General features: G+C 34.2%; 1 protein-coding gene, 1 long non-coding RNA gene and 1 pseudogene across 3 annotated transcripts; 1 reads left to right on the forward strand and 2 right to left on the reverse strand.

Annotated features, from left to right (window-relative positions):
* Nucleotides 1-419: 419 nt before the first annotated feature.
* LOC106308241 lies at nt 420-8,044 on the reverse strand. 2 transcript variants are annotated; one of them, XR_001263526.1, is made up of 5 exons: nt 7,375-8,044; nt 7,126-7,297; nt 6,897-7,010; nt 6,651-6,732; nt 420-693 (listed from the first exon to the last, which is right to left on the reverse strand). It is a non-coding gene; the product is annotated as an uncharacterized LOC106308241 (long non-coding RNA). The 2 variants fall into 2 exon arrangements; XR_001263525.1 differs by having other exon boundaries at nt 6,651-6,815.
* Nucleotides 8,045-11,822: 3,778 nt separating this feature from the next.
* On the forward strand, nt 11,823-15,757 carry LOC106307569 (annotated as a pseudogene).
* Nucleotides 15,722-17,175, reverse strand: LOC106307568 (chlorophyll a-b binding protein P4, chloroplastic). The gene is made up of 6 exons (XM_013744554.1): nt 16,864-17,175; nt 16,656-16,788; nt 16,454-16,566; nt 16,261-16,365; nt 16,097-16,185; nt 15,722-16,023 (listed from the first exon to the last, which is right to left on the reverse strand). Exons 1-6 carry the CDS (start codon nt 17,055-17,057, stop codon nt 15,881-15,883), a joined length of 777 nt encoding a protein of 258 aa, XP_013600008.1. The 5' UTR covers nt 17,058-17,175; the 3' UTR covers nt 15,722-15,880.
* Between the last annotated feature and the right edge of the window lie 2,301 nt (nt 17,176-19,476).

Here is a 19,476-nt window from a genome sequence, read left to right on the forward strand (position 1 = left end):
TTTCGATTTGACTTACACTTTCCATATTGAATGGAACACGTATGATCATTGATGAGGTTCTTATTTATATATCAATTATTAGTCTGGTAGTATATCATCTAATGACATAAACCTACTTTGAATTCACCTTAGATAGGTCTTGAAATTAATCCAATTCGTAGAAAACTTCTCGACTAAGCAGTTAAAAATGAATATATTGCATATCAAATACCTTTGGATGCCATCTCGCTACAAATTAAGTGAAATAACTCAATCATTTCTTAATAGGTTTTGTGTCCACCAGTTGAAAATGTAAAATTTGCAATTGAAAATGTTAACATCTCAAAACATTTACTTGCTGATTTTTCTCCAACGATATCCCCAAAGATTTAAAAGGTTTTTTCTGATAATATAACGAATAAAAAGGTCGATAACTCGGCCTAATACCAATTCCTTACACATATAATCACCATTGATCTTGGCGTCAACACTTGCTAAAATGAATAAATCAATATTTCCAACATAAATAACTGGTCTATATCCTCACTTAGGTAGTTATCTAACTTAAAATGAGTCAGATATAATTTCAGCTCTCGTTGTTAGTTTTTGAAATATTTCTCATCAATTTTCTCAGGCAATATTCCATCAGTAAGAATACTCAATTCCTAATCCATAGCTTTCTCACTTGTTCCTCGCTCAACTTCGTTAATATTCCTACGTATTAGAAAAATAATAATAAATATATTAGTATACCAAAGATATTATGCAAAATATAATAGATAAACAACCATATAAAGATCAAGGAATATAAAATGAATCAATGGCACTGTAAACATGGTAATAAATACAATTTAACGAAGAGAAAGATAAAACAATTTAGACATGTGGAAGTGTAAGGTATGAGTAATTAGGTAGGGAGTTTGATTCTTTATATATACAAACTAGGTGATGAACCGCGTCCTGCACGGAGTGAATGGAGTACACAAAATTATAAATTTTAATCTACAGATATTGAAAAAATAAAAGAAAAATGACATATTATAATGGTATAGATTAGTAGAAATAACGTTTAATATACGGATTAATGTAAATAAAACCAATTTGGGATTGAAAGTTTACTGAAGTTTTTAATCAAAAAAAGTTTACTGGGATAACCAGGTAACGATAATATTACTGGGATAACTAGGTAACGATAATATTATTATGGTCGAAAAACAGTAATTTTCTTATTATCGAAGTTGTATAGTTATATATTATTAAAATTATATTGGTTCTGGAGTACATACAATTGTAAAAGAATAAAAATAAATTGAAGTAAGTAATATTAGTTTAGAAAAAAAATGAAGTAAATAATATGAATTTTCAAATTTGGTAAGCTGATTAAAATTCGAAATTGTAAAAGACGTTCATTATCGAACCTTAATATCCATTATGACTCAAAATACATAAAGACCTTTTTTAATTTATCTTTTATTTTAAAACGTGTATTTTTACTAAAAAGACTCCAGGGGACACAAGATAAGGGACTATGGTTGGGTTGTTGGATTTGATCTCTCTTCTTATCACCTAAGATATCTAGATGTTGCCACAAAACAATGTTGCAAATCACTAATTGTTCATAAATTTCCAGACAATTGTATAAAGTATAATATGCATATAGCAAAAATTAAGGAAGTTCACATTAAAAATGATATTTTCCTTAAACTTAATTGGAAATAATTATATAAATTTTCAAATTTTATGTATGCCACCATTTATGATAATTTCGTAATCAAAAAGTCTTGTTGCAAAAATAAGAGATTGCAAGAAATTTAATATAGTATTCCTTTTTGAATGTATTTTATAATTTTTCAAGAATGCTCATAATTTTTTTTATATACGACATTTTGAGTTTACAATATAAAACAATTTCTATTGTCCAATCCCAAAATAAATGTCACGTATCTCATAAAATACAAGAAAATATTAATCAAAATAAATGTCATGTATCAAAGTTTTATAGAAGAACATAATTATGAATTGTTTATATTACCCATTGAAGGTATATTATCTCACAACGTCAGAGCCATGGCTTTCTCTAGTACTTCTTATACTATAAAGAAGACCTTCACTCTCTTCTCATGATGACACGTCATCAAATAAGAAAAGGAGAAGGCGACACGTGTCCATCTCTTTTTTAAAGTTTCGGTGGTTTTTCTTTCGTATTCATGGTGGGTATTCTTAACGGGCTTAGTATTTAACTAAGTGATTTGTTTGCGTGGGCCTGAGATGAATTGTTTGGTCACGTGATATTTTGTTCGTCTTGGAGTCTCCGGCTTCAATGGTGGTGGTCGTTGAAGAGTTCTTCAACCTGTTATTCTCACCGTCATAGAAACCGTTGCAGAAGTTGGATAAATTTAGTAGTCGGCTTTAATGTCCTCATAAACAACATCTGCTCACTCCTCACACAATTTGTGACTGAATCGTCCTCAGTTAATTCAATTGTGTTGATCTTCGACTATAAATAGGTAAGCCTCATGCAATGAAATCCATCAGTTCACCCTGTCAATCGTTAGATTTCTAAACTTTCAGAGGTAAGAATGGGTTCTACTCCATCGGAGCTGCGTAACACTTGCCATGCCGCTTTCCGTTCACCTTCAGGCGAAGCTTAAGGCGAATCTTATCCGGGACACCAATTACAGAATTTGACAGAGTATGTTTCGCATTAATGTTTTTTTTTTGGTTCACTGCTATCAGATCGATTATGATTTGTTTGATTTATGTCACAGAGAAGGATCAGTTGAAGAAGAAATTGATCGCGTACGATGACTTCCCACGAAAGTTCCCTTCATCACTTGAACTATCTCAGCGATCAGAGATGATTAAATACATTAGAGGTGTGGACATGAGCTTTTACAAGGAAGACTCTTCTGTTGCATATATTTGTCTCTTCGTTCTCGAGCTACTTCTCTACGTGTAGTTCTCCATGACTACTCTCCCCTCTACTTCCATGTTCCATATGTCCATGGGCTTCTTTCTTTTTGTGACTCCCTCTTCTCCTTTTTCGTGTCTAATCGAATGCTCTGCTGTTTTCATTTGCTTAATCAAGTATCTCAGAATCTATAAATTGAACTTTTCGTGTCACATGCTCATGTAATCTTAGCAGATTCCACAAAAGAGGAGGATGATAAGCATTCTTTCTATTCTCGGGTTTCGTCTTACCGTTAGCTAATCTTAAATCACGCTTTTGTTTTTTTTTCTAAAAGTCTCTACGTTTCCTATCCTTAAGTACAGAGGTATTGACGGTGAGTGGTATGAAAGACAAAATTTATTTCATTACCTTTGTTTATTATGACTGACGGATCTCAAGCTTTGTAATATTGGACGTATGATCTTCTCAAAATCTCTTTTCCAACTATTTCATTTTGTGCCTATATTTTCATTTGATCATTAATGTCGAATGTATGGTTTGTCAAATCTCAACTGCATCACGTGGATGGTCTGAAAACAGTGCGAGGTTTAGATGGTCGTTTCAGACGAAAGAAAACCAGTAGCAAGTTATTACTTTGGTAAGGAACTCTAGATTTACGTGGGAGTAGTAGTAAGTGACGTTGCTTGAACATGTGAGAAAGTGAACTCATGGTCAGGTTTCAACAGGGATTTAGGCCAACTATGAGTTTTCTTAAGCTCCTATACGTTTCAGTAGGTCCCCGCATAGGTCTAAGAGTGATGGAAAATTGGTAACTAAAACGTGATAGTTCTTGATGAGGCATGCAATGGCACCCTGATATTGGATAGTCTGGAGGAATCAAAGGTGTGGTTTGATGTGAAAATGTTTTATGGTAATGAGCTTCAAGATTCTAACAAACACGTGTATGTAGAAACAGTAACGATAATTTCATATTATTTATTTATCTGTCTTAAAATATTTTGACTATATAATGAAAAAAATATTTATTTTCCATCATGTAAATCATTAGTTTTCAAAAATGGTATAAGAATAAAAATTCAATTCAAGAAACAAAAATATATCTAAGCGAGAAAATAAGTTCACTCTACTTACTCCAATTGACGGTAATATTTTTATAAAATTGTTAGTTATTGTTTTTTTTACGACAATAACATAGAAATAAAAAAGAGAGTTGACATGCCGATTCAAATAACCGAATGGGAAGTACATAATCGACATAGAATATAGCTAAAGGAGAATTTATAGCACCGCGTGCAAGTAAGTTACTGGTATAGTTATTAGTATAGCTAAAATAAAATAAACATCGAGAGAAGTAAATAATTATATTTTAAAAAACATTATTATAGTTAGAAAAATATATAATTTTAAAAATGAATGGTAAAATAAATAGTTAAGATTACTGTAAAGATTATGAAAGTTAATTCTACTTTTAGTGCCGACAAAAAAAGTTAATATTACTTTTAATTTAAAGTAAATTTAAAATTTAAAATAAATTAATATAAATTTATCCTAGTAATATATATAGGGAATAAATTATTCCTCATGTACTGTCACAACCATGGCTTCCTATGTATGATGTTTCATATGAGTTTTATTATATGGGTTAGTTTTATAATAAGTACAGTCACTGAAACAGACATGTCAACTTGCGAAAAAAATCTGTAATGTATGGCGTATGTGTGTAATCGATTATATAGATAGGAAGCATGTAGTATATTAATAACAGTATATGTAGCCCATTGTAATGAATAATGGTAATATACGTAATTAGTCCAGTGAGAAGATAACTTTTAATTATAGGGTGTGAGAATGAGTTTAGTATTGCCACCTAAGTAATGGTAATTTGGTTAATAACACATGAGCTCAATGTTAATTTATAATAATACTCCTCCTTTAATATAAAGAGGATTTGTTCGGTTTAAGCTTTCCAGAAATTACTAGATAAAATTGGTAAAATAAATGTTCACATTTATAGAATTATTAGGAGCGTATCTGCGCAAAGCGCGGAATATTGTTTTATTGTTGTTATGAATATGATTTTTTGGATAATATAATTATGTGGTCATTTTCATTTGCTAAGAGCATTATTTGGTGTTTTATTGTGTTATGTAGTAGTAGTGATATGTTAATATATTTTGTGTTTTTTCAATAATGTATTTTGTGAGTATAATACTTGTTAGTAGTTAATTGCATTTAGGCATTTGTTGATTCTAAGATTAACGGTTTCAGCGTCAAAATTGTCTTTTATTTTTTTCATATTTTCGGACTTATAACTTTTAAGATGTTTTTTGTCCTCTCCCAATATTTTGACATTGAACCATCACCATCTATGTATTTCGTTTACCTTTCTTTATTGCGGGGCTTCTCACCATCACGGGAAAAAGACTCACCTCCTGCTCTTGTTCTTCATCGCCTTTTTCACCTTGAGATTATCTGGTATTTGTTGTAGATCGGGTTTATGAGTTTCTAGTTGTGCGGTTGTTTTTCGCGGCGTTGTAGGCTGTTCCAGTCAATATTGGTAGCTCCTCTTCTTCTTTAGATTTCAGTTGATGTTAGGAACTGTATCTCTTTGATTGGGTCAGAATTTACTCGTCTTTGATGTTAACTTCCTCGTTGTTGGCTTACCGTAAATAGTCTCTGCTCGTTTTGGTTTTTAAGATCTAGTTTTGGTAATTTGACATCTACGCTCTCTTTCATAGCTTGAGGACGGTTCCACGGTTTGCTGATTTCGTTTATGCTTGATCAAGCATTTTTGTGTTTGGAGGATTACTTTGTTTTAGATTTTATCGTTCTATCCTTTTTTATTTCTACTTGTTCTGGCTAAGACACTATGTGGTACAGTGAGGTAAGTTAGTCTTCGGTCTTCATTTCTTTTCAGCTCTAAACCTTTATTGTGTTAGTGTGGCATTTTTTTTTTCTTTCCAGTGATTGTGGAGGTTTTAGGTTTAAATTTTGTGATGTGCTCTAGTTTTTTATTCTTAATTTGATTATTTTGTGATTTTTTTTGAACACCTGTTATTTTGTGATTTTAATAGTAAAATAAATATATAATTTGTAAATAAAATATTAGAAAATAGTAAAAATAATAAAATAGTGAAAGTTTATGATATTTTCAGTTGTAAATAAATCAAACATTTAAAATATGTTTATATTATTTTATTTTTTTCTTGAATTATTAGCGAGCAATAAAATAGATTCTCAAATTATGACGATGATTAGTGTGAAAATGATTAGATAGTGCACAATTAGAAAATGGTGGGCTAAATCGCAATAATCTAAAAAAGAAGGATCTAAAATACAAAAACAAATATGAAGACACATGTCAATAAACCTTCATTCCACATGTCATAAGAAGATAAAAAAAAATCTACTTTATATATATAGATTATATGTGAGAATATGAAATCAAATAATGATATTCTCAAATATTAATATTTCATAAATTGATACAATTTATTTTTAAGAGTTATTTCAGATAAAAAAACATTCAATAATAGTATGATGTAGTGTAATATTTTGTTACGGCATATGCAAAGAAAATTTATTGCAAAATTGTGAACGATGGCTTTTCAAATCGAATCCCTCTTATTGAAAAATATGGCCTATACCCTAAAATCTATGTATTAAACCTTATATCTTAAATCTTAAATCTTAAATCTTAAACCATAAACCATAAACCATAAAATCCTATATTTTCCGTCTTTGTAATAGTATCATATACCGTATATTGTAAACGTCCCTTTCGGTATCTTGGTGTTCCACTTAACTCAAGGAAGCTTTCTTTAGCTGGCTGTGATACATTGCTGCAACAAGTGAAATTAAAGTTAAACTCATGGTCAGTTAAGTCCCTATCAGTTTTGGTGCTCCTCTTTCTCCTCCCTAAGGCCTGCATCAACAAAATCAACTCTCTCTGTAGTACTTTTCTTTGGAAAGGGGATACAGATTCGAGGGCATGGGAAACTGTTACCTTAACGAAAGAACAAGGTGGACTTGGAGTGAAAGACCGGCTAACTTGGAACAAGTCATGTTGCTTGCGGTTAATATGGATGATCTTCTTTCGGCCTGACTCTGTCTGGGTATCCTGGTTCAAAGAGGTCATTCTAAAAGGGTCATCACACAACTACTGGACTACAAAGCTGAGCACTGCCTACTCTTGGTTAGCTAACAAGCTGTTGAAGATGAAAAATGTTGTGTACCCTCTGATCCGCCTTCAATTACAGAATGGAGCCACTGCTAGATTCTGGTATGACAATTGGAGCCCGTTTGGCTGCCTTCATGATTATCTCCATGCTTCCAATTCTAGGTTTGGAATCCCCGCGAATGCAACGGTCGCCTCGTTATATAGGAATGGAGCTTGGAGACTTCCTCCTGCAAGATCAGATCATCAATTACAACTGATCTCCTATCTAACAACGGTTCAACTCACATATGATCACGATTGCTACCTCTGGGAGATGGAAGGGAAGATAATGCAGAAATTCGAGACATGGAAGGTATATCACACTACCTCCGAGGGAACATAGATACAGTCAACTGGGCGCCGGCTGTTTGGTCATCAAAAAGCATTCCGAGGCAGTCGTTTCATTCTTGGTTGGTTGTGCTTGATCGTAATCCAACCCGTGACCGTCTTATCAGTTGGGGACTTCAAGTCAGCCATCTCTGCCTTCTTTGAAACCACTTATATTTGGAGTGCCCTTTTAGCTTTGCTCTTTGGTCGCTCGTAGCTGCTAAGTGTCGGCTCCAACCGCTCTGTAACTGGTCAGATCTTCTCAATTAGATGATCAATCTTCCACCACCAAAATCGTCAAAGCTCCTTACTCCGCTTGCATGGAAGTCGGTGTTGTCTTGGATCTGGAGGGAGAGAAATCAGCGGCTTCTTTTCAACACCTTCAGGTCTCCAAATTAGAAATAGGATCCAAAGCTTCCGACACTCTAACCCCTCCCTCTCTTCAAAGATGTTGCAACTCTGGTTCTCTTGATTGCTTCACCGATCGTAGCGTCACTCTCCCCACCGTTTCTCCATCATTATTGGGCCTCTCTCCTTTTGGCACGGGCTCTCCTTTCATTTTAACTTGGGTTTCAAATTGGTTCTTTATCATGTTTAGTAATTCCTGGGCCGGGACCTGATAACCATGGTTGCCTGTAAACATTTTATTTCCTTTTAGTAGTTAATGAAAGTCTTGTTTTTAAAAAAAAAAGGTATATTGTAAACGTCCAAGTGGGTCCTAACTAACCGTTTAAAGTGTCCACATCTCTAACTTTATAATACGACGTTCAATTCAGATCATTTAATCCTAAACCTAAACAGTAAAACGTAAACCTATATGTAAGATAAATCCTAAATAGTAAATACTAAACCCTATAAGTTTGAATAATTCATCAATCTTTAGATTATGATTCATTTAAGAATTTGAACCCACAATCTAGATATTTATAAATGGAAAACCATATGAAGTAGGTCGAACCGAAATTTGAATTGGGTTAACTAAAAATGTTTTAGATTAGCTAATCTCAAAAGTGTCAGGTCGACAAGTCTTTGAGGTCGAATTTTTAGTGGCAATGATGTCGAATTTGACTTGTCAATACACATCATCTAATCCAGGTTATATTTTTTGACCAATCAAATTATAAAATTCTAACTTAACCGTATTCTCAGTTAATAGTATTATTACTTTTGAGTTTTGTTTCTTTTTACCAGGCTACGTGTGAATTGAATCTTGCAAAAACTTGCGTTTCTGAATAAATTAATTATCCTTTTAAATTATTTTGTTTAGAGTTCAAACATACCCTATACATGTCTTATAGCAACAAAAATGTGATGTTTTTCTATCTAGGCAGTATAAAATATTAATTAAATTTATCATAACAATGTACACGCACCTGAAAGATATCCGTTTACACAATTCTGAATCATACATTTATACCGAAAGATGATATGAAAGTTGTACCGGCATATTTGAATAAAACAATATGTTTTTCGCAATGATGTAAATAAGAGAAATATTTCGGAGTTGACAAAAAAGAGAGGGCAATCTTCCGGAAAAAAACTCCAAGCAAATAACAAAAAGAAACAGAAGAAAAAAATACATCTATAATATGAAATAATATTAATTTTAACACAAATTTGATACCACTTTTCAATTTATCCTTAAAATACTTTACATTTGTGATTAAAAAGGACTAAACTAAATTTTCTAAATCATTTATAATTTATAAGAATTTACAAAAATTTACTAAACAATAAATTCAAATGTTGGAGTATTTCTGAACGTGGTTGCCAATTTGTGGTATTTCAACCAACTTCTTATATAATATTTAGTAGAAAAAAAACAAGTTATCGATATTAGAAAGAAGTATAACTGAGTGATTCAACTAATTCACTAAACTTTGGTAGTTTATTGTTTCATTTGAAGTAACATATATATATATATCAAGTTGTATAAGTTGATTGATAGGTACTGTGGCAAATAATTTTTCTTTCTCCAACTTTATTATAAATCAGTTATTCTTTCTACATCAAAATAGTAAATCAATTATACTATAGTTTAAATGGATTTAAATATTTTTTTTAAAAGAAAAGAAATATATTGATTTTGAAAATTAATATTATCTATAGCTTAATATTAGCATTTTAAGTTTTTTTTTTAAAGACTAATACAACAAATATATAGAGGTACATTAAAAACCTACAAACTAATAAAAACTATACAAAAGTTAATTAGTAAAAAATAAAAAAATATCAAATGAGAGCCAAATGTTATTATAGAAAATTGAGAAGAAAATGAACAGAATATGGAAACTGAAGAAAAGTACCATTTTTACAACAAAGTATAATATAAATAGTGAAAACTTTTAAAAACGAAAATGCAATAATTAATCATTAAGAAAATATATATAACTATTTAATGGATTTATTGCTATTGACAAAGCTGAAAATTGTGTAACTAAAATAAAACATTATCTGTAACTGAATTGATTTTTCCCTGTTTTTAAAATATACACTTTAATTAAAAGATTATATTAAAATATAAATGACAAAATCTTATCAAAATAATCAAAATATTAATTATATATATAGTTAATATGTAAAAAAATTAAAATAATAATTTAAAATACGTACAACAAAATATTATCTATCTAAAATATTTTTAAAAATCTATTTTTTAGAAATACTAATACTATGTTAGCTATATTATTTGAAATATTATGTTATAATTTCAAAATATAAACTATTCTAAATTAACAAAATTATATTATTTGATTAAATAAAAATGTAAAATAAAATCTCGTTGCGTAGCGCGGATATCACTCGGTGTTTGTAATATTTTTTGGAAAGTTGGCTAATCATGATTAAGATATGGGATAATTTGAAAAATACTCTATAAATAGTTTAAAATTTGAAAAATACACCTTCTTTTCTATTTTTTGAAAACTACACTGTGTTAAATGTGAAAAGATATTTTTATTCAAATTAGATATTTAAGTAATTAAAACATAAATTCAAAACTAATAATAATATTACTATAATAATTTTGATTTAAGATAAAGTTTTGTTTGAAATAAATATATAATTTTACTATTTAAATTTTCATTAACAAGGATATTATAAAAGAAATATATTATGATTTATTTTTTTATTTTTGGTACAAGTCATTCTATGACAAGTAAGTTCTACCTAAATGTGAGAGAAAACACAGAAGAGATTTGGTATTGATGTCGATGATGTGCAGCGTACGTGTTGGTGTTGCTATATATTAAGAATGTCCATTAGATTTATTTGGCTATATCTATTCTTCACCGGAGCAGTGAAGTGTACGACTGTATTATGATGCTCTTTAGTAATGACGAGATAACAGAGTTTGTGAAAGCCATGCAATTATGAATCCTCTTCCTCTTCTTATCAAATCATTGGCTTCCCCAACTGATCAAAATTAACAAACCTCTGAATGAGAGGAATAATAAACTATAAAACTAGAGAAAAAGTGGTTTGCAAAAATAGATCAGAAAAAAGATCACGGGAAGAAGAAGAGATAATGTCTCACTTGTTTTCTTTCTTTTTTCCCAAAAAATAAAAATTTAAGATATTGTGTAGATATTATTAAAATTTCTTTTTTCAAATAATTTTTGTTAAAACTGTTAATTTTAATATTGAATAATTTATGATGATAAAAATTGATAATGATATTCAGTATGGATAATTTAGTAAATTCAGATATACATAAGTGTATTTTCAAAAAACTTAAATAATAGTATAATTTTCAAAGTAAAAACTTTGATTTTCCCTTAAGATATTTGTATATATGAAATATATATGAAATATATATATATATATGAAGAGCAATTTCTCTTCAGTTTAAGTACTGTCTTTAATTAACTTTTAACCTATTGGTATGTATGGTAAATTGAGTCTTTTAAGTATGACTGAAGAATATGATAACTGCTTAAGTATCAATTCAACAACCATATTAAGTTATTAACTCACAAGTTCAATATACTTTGTTGACCAAAATAAACTTGGATATATTTTGCTGACCAAAATAAACCAAACAAAGAGGTTTTAAAGACCAACAGATGAGAATGAGAGGCGTGCCTTCCACGCCTTGTTGGTGTTTTTTTTTTTCTGTTTTGAAATTTTTTTTCTGATGATGATTTTCTCTTCTTCTGTCTCTTTTCATTTTCAGATAATCTAAAGATTAGGGCTTCGTTAATATCTCTTCTAAAGTTAAATTAATTCGCGCTTATTACCCACAAGATTCTTCTCGCACTTTGTTGCATGTTTTATGAAGGTACCACATGTGTTATTTTGATAAACAAATACAATGAACAAGATTCGTATCATGAATTGATTTTTGTAATTGTGAAATCTTGGTAATTAATTTGCAGTTTCGTGACAATGGTGGATGATGATAAAGTTTCCAACGACTTTTCAATAACAGTCTCGAATTCGATTCATCCATTATTGATCTCCTAACCATGGAAGATGGACGAGAGACACCAAATCTCTTACCAGACCACAATCCATTTCTTGAGTCTCAGCATGCTCCACCTCAAGAAGATCAACATATTTTTGCTGAAGCAGTCTCACCAAAGGTTTACATTGCGCCAAGAGTCATGACAAACCACGAGGACTCGTTTTCTCTAGACTCTAGAATCGACAGCATAGAAGATGCAAGGATTATTAGTTTGCCGGATTCACCTAGAGGAAGCCAAGATGTGGGTCTCTCTCGTCTTCGAGTTCCTGGCTCACCAAGAGCGTTTGTGCATCCGAGAACTTCTGGATCCCCACGTTTTGGGTCACCCACGAGTCCTGTTTTGATCGATACAACTGCGCCGTTCGAGTCCGTCAAGGATGCGGTTTCCAAGTTTGGTGGGATCACAGATTGGAAAGCACATAAAATTCAGACAATAGAGGTATTAAACTGCTTTTGGTTTCTTTACTTTTTGGTTCATTCTACTTAAGTCTTGGATTGGATATGATTGTTTCCAGAGACGAAAGACGGTGGATCAAGATCTTGAGAAGATACAAGAGGATATGCCTGAGTACAAGAAACAGGCTGTTGTGGCGGAAGAGGCGAAGGAGCAGGTGGTGATGGAGCTCGAGAGGACAAGGAGTATCGTAGAAAAGCTAAAATTCGAGCTAGAAAAGGCTGAGAAAGAGGAGCAACAAGCGAAACAAGACTCTGATCTTGCGAAGCTGCGTGTGGAGGAAATGGAGCAAGGGATAGCTGACGAGTCGAGCGTAGCAGCCAAAGCGCAGATCCAGGTGGCTAAAGAGAGGCATTCGTCAGCGGTTTCCGAGCTAAGAAACTTAAGAGAGGAGATAGAAACGGTCACTAATGAATATGAATCTTTATTGAAAGAAAAACAATTGGCAGAGAAGAAAGCAGATGACAGATTTGACTATAGAGGTGATTGCTACTAAGCAGTTATTGGAGTCAGCTCAAGCGGCTCATCTCGAAGCTGAAGAGAAGAAATTCGATGCAGCCATGGCTCGGGACCAGGACCTTTATAACCGCGAAAAGGAGCTGAAGATGGTGGAAGAGGAGATCGAGAGGCTTAGACAAGAGATTCACGCGGCAGACGATGTGAAAATCAAACTAGAGACTGCCTCTGTACTTCAGCAAGACCTGAGGGCCGAGATACCTGCTTACAATGACTCGAACGATAAGAGAAACAACAGTGACATTCAAGCAGCGGTTGATTCCGCGAGGAAGGAGCTTGAGGAAGTTAAATCTAACATCGAGAAAGCGAATTCCGAGGTGAAGACGTTGAAGATAATTGTTGGATCATTACAGTCTGAACTTGAAAGAGAGAATAAAGATCTCTCAGAAACTAAATATAGAGAAGAACTTTCAGTTCAGAGAAACAGCGAAGAAGCGAGAGAGGAGGGATGCAAAGAAATAGCCAAGAAGTTGCAAGAAGCTAAAAAAGAAGCAGAGGAGGCAAAGTCACTTGCCTTGGCTGCTCGAGAGGCGCTGAGAAAGGCGAAGGAAGAGTCAGACGAAGCGAGAACAGGAGTCACTGCAATAGAAAAGGGAAATGGAAGCTGCTAAAGCTTCTGAGAAGTTCGCCTTAGCTGCGATAAAAGCATTGCAGGAGACTGAATGTGGTAAGAAAATTGAAGACGTTAGTAGCTCACCAAGATGCATAATAGTATCAGTGGTGGAGTATTATGAGCTAAGCAAGAAGGCACATGAGGTAGAGGAAGCAGCAAATAGAAAACTATCAGAGATTGTCGCTCAGATCGAGGCGGCTAAGGAAGAGGAATCAAGAGTCTTGGAAAAGCTAGAGGAAGTGAACAAAGAAACAGCTCTTCAAAAAGAAAAACTAAAAGAAGCAATGGAGAAAGTAGAGAAGGCTAGAGATGGGAAAGTTGGTATGGACCACGAGTTGCGAAAATGGAGTTCAGAGAAGAGCCCAAAAACTAGTCCAGAGGGTGGGGTAAAGGAGAAACATGACTTAGGCAAGTCGAAATCGGCTTTACATTCAGCAGCATCATTTGCATTTGGTGAACAAGGAGGCAACAATGTTGGAGATAGTAATAATGTGACACCTGAAACAAAGAAGAAAAAGAAGAAGTTTTCTTTGCTGCCAAAAGTCTTCATGTTCTTGTCAAGAAAGAAACCAAACAAGTGAACTGTTGGAGATGGGCTTAGCACAGGCCCATTAAGAGCTAAGCCCAAAATCAGGCCCGGCCCGTTAAGCAACAATTGATAATTTCGCTAGAAGACAAAACGTACGTCACTATAAATAGAAGACGTCAAAATCATTGAAAAGGGGGTTCAGAAAAGTACAGAAAGGACATAAAGTACAGAAAAGGAGAGCATCGCCTCTTCATCACAGACAAAGTCTCGGACGACCTCGACCACTAGACGAGCTCGGCCCAGACGACCTCAGACCATAAAATAGAAAGATACTTGTTTAGGCGAACTGTTTAGACGAGCATCTTTAGTTCTTGTAATTGACCGACTTGTTTATTCTTGACTATTAATACGAAAATCTCCACCCCTTTACATCATTTATAAATATTACATCACCGACCGGATATGGAAACAACAATTGGCGCCCACCGTGGGGCAGGGGATTCTTCTTCACCTCAAGACAGCTTGGCAGTCACAGAACCCACAGCCCAACCAGACGCCCTGATTTCTGCAACCACTGACCATCCTGGAATGACGAGCACACAATTAGCTGCAATGACAATCTTGGACCACCTAGCCAACACCTTGCTTCCAAAATGGGGGACAAGAACAAAAAATAGTGAGAGACCCACCATCACTTATATAGAAAAAAAAATGTGTTGCCCTATTTTCCGACAATTCCCGAGCTTGACCTGATTTTCTCAGACAGAAGATTCCAGAAGAATTCACCAAAGATTCGACACTTGGCGAACTGTGGGGGGGGGATAATTGTTGGAGATGGGCTTAGCACAGGCCCATTAAGAGCTAAGCCCAAAATCAGGCCCGGCCCGTTAAGCAACAATTGATAATTTCGCTAGAAGACAAAACGTACGTCACCATAAATAGAAGACGTCAAACTCATTGAAAAAGGGGTTCAGAAAAATACAGAAAGGACATAAAGTACAGAAAAAGAGAGCATCGCCTCTTCATCACAGACAAAGTCTCGGACGACCTCGACCACTAGACGAGCTCGGCCCAGACGACCTCAGACCATAATATAGAAAGATACTTGTTTAGACGAACTGTTTAGACGAGCATCTTTAGTTCTTGTAATTGACCGAGCTTGTTTATTCTTGACTATTAATACGAAAATCTCCACCCCTTTACATCATTTATAAATATTACATCACCGACCGGATATGGAAACAACAGAGAAACAGAGAAACAGAGAAATCAAGAGGAATCAAGAGTCAATTACAAGCTTGTCGCTCAGACCATATCAGAGATTGTCGCTCAGATCGAGGCGGCTAAGGAAGAGGAATCAAGAGTCTTGGAAAAGCTAGAGAAAGTGAACAGAGAAACAGCTCTTCAAAAAGAAAAACTAAAAGAAGCAATGGGAAAAGTAGAGAAGGCTAGAGATGGGAAAGTTGGTATGGACCACGAGTTGCGAAAATGGAGTTCAGAGAAGAGCCCAAAAACTAGTCCAGAGGGTGGGGTAAAGGAGAATCATGACTTAGGCAAGTCGAAATCGGCTTTACATTCAGCAGCATCATTTGCATTTGGTGAACAAGGAAGCAACAATGTTGGAAATAGTAATAATGTGACACCTGAAACAAAGAAGAAAAAGAAGAAGTTTTCTTTGCTGCCAAAAGTCTTCATGTTCTTGTCAAGAAAGAAATCAAACAAGTGAACCAAACTCCAGTTTATTACAGGTAGGTTTCAAATGCGATTTTTATTTTGTTGGTTAGATTTGTTGTACTCTTTAAATGAAACAAAGGTAATTGATACACTTCTCCAGCAGTATATTGAATTTGCTATGTGAAATGTAAAACTAAGAAGCAGAGGTGAAGAGGGTTTGAATGATGGTCTTATGCCATGGATTAGAGAGATGCTCGACGAGGTTATCGATAGGACCAGTGTGAGTCACTGAGGCTTGAACGAAGAACCCTAGCATCGCCATCATCGCTAGACGACCTGTTAAATGTCACACAGTAGTATGAAGCAATCCAAAATGAAAAATAACCAAATGATTAGTGAAATTTATTACCATTCTTGATCTCCTTAAGCTTCCAGTCGTGAGCGCTCTTGATATCCTTAGCAAGGCCTAGCGGATTCAAGAGCGGCCCTCCAGGATATCTAAAGCCAAAATTAACTCAAATATCTAAGGGTGTATAAACATAGTAAAGAGTTGAATCATGGAAGAAACATTACCCGGGCTCGAGCCCTTCGAGTGCTGCTTCAAGTCCAAAGAATGTTCCTTCTGCGGCTTGAGATCCTGGTGAGACGAAGTCCATATACCTTTTGGTCTCAGCAAACCTGTGAACCAAAATACGATTTTTCTGATTTCTGGTTTAGACAGTCGAAGATTATATACAGACAGTGCTATAGTTTTCTTATAGATTACCCCATGAGTAGAAACTGTACAACAATGAGAGTCTTTGTGCTGGCAAAATCAAATTTCGTTGCTCCGGCTTCGTACCAAACAGGTAAGTTGCTAATCCCTGTGGTACGAAGTAGCTATATGCAACCAAAACAAAGCTCTTGGTTAGTCATTTTTCTTGGTGAGGTTTCAACATTTCAAAACTAAGGCAATGTTTAAAGTTTACGTCGGTGAAGAGTATTCCGGCAACACCTAGCATGGCGAAACGAGCGTGGACAAGCTCTGCTTGAACATACCATTTCAAACTTTTCGGATCCTCTCCTAAACCGAGCGGGTCAAACCCGTAATCTCCAGCTAACCTTTTTATTTAAAACAAAAAACAAAAGATTTGGTCAAAAAGCTTTTGTCTGTTAAAAGACAGAAACAGAACTCACTTTCCGTCGAGGTAGGGAGGAGGTTCGAGACCAGGTAACCATGTGGCACGTTGTTCAATGGCTGCTGCTGGATTGACGCTTCGTCCTGTTACAGCTCCAACGGATGAGATTCGTCGTTTCGTGATGACGGCTGAGGAGACACGACTACGGAGATGAAATCCTCCGGCGATTCCTCCGCGTAAGAAGACAGACATTTTCTATGTTTTTTTTTTTTGCTACGTTTGTTTCGGCTCTGACACTGTTATCTGCAAAATAGAAGGTGAAGAAGCTTTAGTCCATTGTCCACAGAAAATAATATTTTTAAAAAATGTCTGTAGAGAAAATTTTGGAAGACGGTGAATCGTTGGATATTATATTCTTAATTTTTTTTAATGAAATATCTTAAATCCTTTTACATACAGTTAACATACGTCACACTCAATCAATATTCCGTCTATTTTGGACAGAAAATATTTAAAGAATTACAATTGACGTAAATCATTTTACAAGTTTTTAATGTAAAACTTCTCGACTATATATAACCCCTTTCCGTCCAAAATAGACCAACTTATAGGCTGAGGATGACATAAATGGTTTGTAGTTTGATGATTTACAACATTAAACTACTAGTTGAGGATTTTTTTTCCTATTTAAAAATAGTTGAGAGGTTTTATAACTAAAAACTTTTAATTTACCGATTAAATAAAACCAAGCAAACACTAAAATTTTGTTTGTAAAAAAATAAGTCTTCTCGTCTTCCTTTAGATCAAGTTGACATGAAAAGCAAACCTCAAACAGTAGAAAGCTCTAACGAAAAGCACAGCAAAAACAAAGTTCGTGGTATATAACGTTGGTGATTATAACACAATCCAACTGTTTTTTTTAAATCATATTTTATGATCATTTAAATTCATATTCCAAAATCCACCTATTAATTTTTCTCTTTTTTATTTACCTGACTTATTTATTAATTATGAAAGAGTACTTTAAGTAAATTTTGTGACATGCTTAAGTGACAATGAAAATTCAAAATTTGATAGCATAAATCATTCTTTTCAGGCGATGACAACATTAGTTTTTTTTGGTTATACATTATTTATTAGAGTGAAAACGATAATATGTTAGGCATTTGCTTTTCGTTTATTTTAACAAATGTCACTATATTCGGTTGGAATCAACATTATAATGAGCCAGTTTCAAGGCTCTTCAGCGCGTCACATCAGTATTTTGTGGACTCCACATTTAAAATAAGTGAAAAAATGTCAAGCCCATGGTTCGAACCCGAGTTATTAACATATAAACACCAACATTTATACCACTAGACTAAATGATACTTTGTACATTGATGGCCGAAACTAATATATATTTTTGAAGGTCGGTTTAATCATGTCCCACAAATAAATAAAATGATTTACAAATCACGTTCTCTATTATTTGCTGATTGATTTGTGGGCTTATTTTTTAAACTCGCTAGCCCATCTATTACATCAGCTTATACATTTGATTAAAGCATAAGTCTATCTTAATAAACCATAGAACTGGCCCTAAAAAGCCTGCAAGTCGTCAGCTCTTCGTCTTCGACTGAGACCTATGCTTTTCTCAATCATGCGCCTCCCCTCCAATACACAGACGCTACTGTCTAAACTTCTCCAATCAAATCCATGGAACTCTTAGTATCCCTGTATCTCTTCATCTCCCCCTCTTTATGCACACCATAAAAAACGCTAGCGTCTCATAACTGATACGAACGGTTTCGCTATATATAGGTCATGCTAGATCCAGGAGTCCAACCTCTCACATCTACCAGCACTGTTTTTTTTTTCAATTGTTGAGCATGTCTGTCTCTGATGTTATTGCCATCCTTCCCACCACCTTCAACGCTCTCCGCCTTTGTCGGTCTTCTCAAGTTTGTTGTTGGCCGTCTCCTCAGCTACTGGGATCCCCGTAACATCAATAAAAATGGTGAATTTATGGGAATCACCCTCCTTTTGCTAGAAGAAAAAGTACCGTCATCTTCACTCTAACATGAATGTTTTTTTCCTTCCATATTTCTTAAAAACTAAAACTATTGGTCTACGTATTTAACTCTTCTCACCGACAATCTTTACGGACGGCAGCGATCGTAGATGATAGGTTTGAAGTTGGAAGATGGACATAGGTTCGATCATCTCCAGGCTCTTGCAAACACAAACTTAGAACCCCCGGTTTTATATATCACAGTCAAATTTCTCCAACGCCGTACATTCATATTAGCTACTGATTCTTAATTCCATTTGTTAACTTTCAGATGTTGTTGGCCAAAAACGTTTTCTGCTAGGCACTGACCTCAAAAACGCCTCAACAACGACTCGGCTTATGGTATGTTTTAATCTCATTGACCCAAGCCCGCTTTCACATAGTTCTCATGTTTTATCCATTTGCTCATACTTTAAGAAAACTTATATAATCTCATACACCAGTACGGTGGTCGTGTACTTGCTTTGTGTGACTGACGGGATGCGGCCCCTTTAGGGGTCTTATGAACTCAGATGATATAACCCAGTTTGTCATGGTGGTCACCACGGTCAGTTCAAAAAATATTTAGGGATAGTCATCTATTTTTTCTCAAGAAACATGTTGATGCTAAACAATTTC

Source organism: Brassica oleracea, chromosome C8 (assembly GCF_000695525.1).
Source record: "Brassica oleracea var. oleracea cultivar TO1000 chromosome C8, BOL, whole genome shotgun sequence".
NCBI lineage: Eukaryota > Viridiplantae > Streptophyta > Magnoliopsida > Brassicales > Brassicaceae > Brassica > Brassica oleracea.